Genomic DNA, 2,854 nt, shown 5'->3' on the forward strand with positions numbered 1-2,854 from the left:
TGTGTGCCTGTTTGTTTGTGTGTGTGTTGGCATGTGTGTGTGTGTGTGTGTGTGTGTATTTGTGTGTGTGTATGTGTGCCTGTTTGTTTGTGTGTGTGTGTGTTTGTGTGTATGTGTGTGTGCGTGTGTGTTTGCATGTGTGTGTTTGCGTGTGTGTGTGCCTGTTTGTTTGTGTGTGTGTTTGCGTGTGTGTGTGTGTGTTTGTGTGTGTGTGTCATCATGTATCAGTCTGTGTGTGTTTGCGTGTGTGTGTGCTTGTGTCCCATCATGTATGAGTGTGTGTGTTTGTGTGTGCGTGTGTGTGTCCCATCATGTATCAGTCTGTGTGTGTTTACGTGTGTGTTTGTGTGTGTGTGCTTGTGTCCCATCATGTATGAGTGTGTGTGTGTGTGTTTGCATGTGTGTGTGTGTGCTTGTGTCCCATCATGTACGAGTGTGTGTGTGTTTACGTGTGTGTTTGTGTGTGTGTGCTTGTGTCTCATCATGTATGAGTGTGTGTGTGTGTGCTTGTGTCTCATCATGTATGAGTGTGTGTGTGTGTGTGTGTGTGTGTGTGTGTGTATGTAAGACATTTTGTTTATCATTGTAAACTTGTCATGTTCATGTTCTATAAGCAGTGACTTTCTGCTCATTTACAGAACATCACACTGACATTCAGGTGTCTGCTTTCGACTTTGTTTCTCTTTGTTATTTATTAGAACTGAGCTGTCAGTGTTCTTTAATGTTGGTGTGGGTCATGTGACAAACTAAAGCCTCACCTTCTCTGCTAAAGCTTCATACTCTCCTGCACGGATAGACGGCAGAGAACGCCTGCTCTCAGTCCTCGCTGCCTCTCCGTACAGATACACTGAGAGAGAGAGAGAGAGAGAGAGAGAGAGAGAGAGAGAGAGAGATTATTCCACTCCTCTGTTACTCAGCTGTTGTTTGTCAGAACTTATCTCTCTCTCTCTCTCACCTGGAACATGCAGCATCTCTGCTAATCTCCTCCCAAACTCATTAGCGCAGGTCACACACTCCTCCATGCTGGTGTTCTGCACTGGGATGAAGGGACAAACATCCATAGCGCCGCTCCGAGGGTGCTCACCTACACACACACACACACACACACACACACACACAAGCACACTTTTTTAAGTTATACTTTAAATCTAAAGTTTTAGAGTAGTAGAGTCACATGAACTGTACAACAAAAAATATCTGTGTGTGTGTGTGTGTGTGTGTGTGTGGTGTATACACACACCCTTGTGCTTGGTCATGTCGATGAGGCTGAAGGCAGCACTGGCGGCATTCAGTGCTCCCTCTACCACGGCCTGTGGAGAGCCTACGAAGGTGTAGACGGTGCGGTTAGTGGAGGCCCCGGGGTCCACGTCCAGCACACTGCAGCCCTCTGTAGCAGAAATGGCATCAGCGATGGCCTTAATCACCTGCACAGGAGAAGCACAGGCTGAGGTTTAGATTCTGCACAATGCACAGCTAAGATTAGAGATTTCTGGAAGTTACCACATGCCACGTGTTATTTTACATCTTACTGAATTCTGGTGTTATAATCGTAATGAATTAAATGTTGCACTTGAAGCAAATATCATCTAACACTCTGTTATCGTTTGTCTTTACCTCTTTATCTCGTCCCTCCGAGAAGTTGGGCACACACTCCACCAGCTTGGCCATGGCTGCACTCAGACTGAGATGCTCACACACACACACACACACGGAAGCTCTGTAGGGTTTCTGTCTCAGTGAAGCGGTCAGGGTCCTTCACCAATCATTAACTCCTCCTGCAATGATTGGCCTGTTCGTACAGATAACACACTCCTTTACACACACACACACTTTGTCAGGACTGAGTTGATCGTACACAAAGTTAAATGTTAAAATGTATATACTGTATAAGAGGACTTTATAATGCAATAATGAACTGAATATTGTGTTAGGAGATAAAATCCAAAAAAGATCAACACCTTAGTATTTGAGAGTTTAGAATACTTTAGATTATTAAATGGAGTTTAGCGTTTTAATAATGAGAACCTCTACAGGTCTTAATGTTTCTGCACAGAATCCTCTAACACCTAGTGCATCACAGGAAGGAGTGTGCAATGACATGCTGTTGTTATTATTATTATTATTATTATCATGATCCCAGGTCACACTAACGCTCCGCTCCTCCTCAGCATAACGGTTCTCTGATCTTCATACAGATTAATAAATGACTCTTTAATCTCCTCAGTGTGTTGCATCACATCCCTGAAAACAAACAGGGCCTCTGCTGCAGTGGTTAATGAGTGATTTAAAGATGATTATCTCCCAGGGGTTTGTTGGTTTTTTTGGCACAACATTTGATTAACGCTGTTGCTGTAACAGAGGGTCGTGTCTCTTCTTTATCACAAACACAAACAGTCCTCAAGTTATATGCACAGGGTGCAGGAGGTTTAACTCTGCTTACAGACAAGTTCTATCGATTTGTGAAGAACATGACACGTAATCGCAGTGCCTTCAGGTTAAGATGAGCTTCTCTACAGTGTGAACTCATCACAGTGAGACACAGGACAATAAATACACACGGATCTCAATCTAAAAGAAGCTTTTCCCCTCTGAGACAAAAGACCCACGGTAATTCCCCATACTGTTCTCCTGAGTCACGCGCTCTTACTGTACGTGTCCTCCTGAGTCACACGCTCTTACTGTACGTGTCCTCCTGAGTCACACACTCTTACTGTACGTGTCCTCCTGAGTCACACGCTTTATTGCATGTGCTCTAATTACAGGTTACCTTTGATCCACAACACCACACTGTTCATTATTACACAGTTATTAGTGACAGATCTAAAAACCGATGTGTCTATAGCACTAAAGCTTT

At 43.8% G+C, this 2,854-nt stretch overlaps 1 protein-coding gene across 1 annotated transcript in view; it reads right to left on the minus strand.

Moving 5' to 3' along the window:
* The window catches only part of ftcd (formimidoyltransferase cyclodeaminase), a 7,113-nt gene extending 5,369 nt beyond the window's left edge, over positions 1-1,744 (minus strand). Inside the window, exons 1-4 of the mRNA XM_060859211.1 lie at positions 1,615-1,744; positions 1,241-1,424; positions 956-1,084; positions 759-847 (exon numbers count right to left, since the gene is read on the minus strand). Coding sequence (XP_060715194.1) covers positions 759-847; positions 956-1,084; positions 1,241-1,424; positions 1,615-1,668 — 456 coding nt within the window. The 5' untranslated portion in view covers positions 1,669-1,744. The remainder of the gene's footprint in view (positions 1-758; positions 848-955; positions 1,085-1,240; positions 1,425-1,614) is intronic.
* Between the last annotated feature and the right edge of the window lie 1,110 nt (positions 1,745-2,854).

Source organism: Tachysurus vachellii, chromosome 23 (assembly GCF_030014155.1).
Source record: "Tachysurus vachellii isolate PV-2020 chromosome 23, HZAU_Pvac_v1, whole genome shotgun sequence".
Lineage (NCBI taxonomy): Eukaryota > Metazoa > Chordata > Actinopteri > Siluriformes > Bagridae > Tachysurus > Tachysurus vachellii.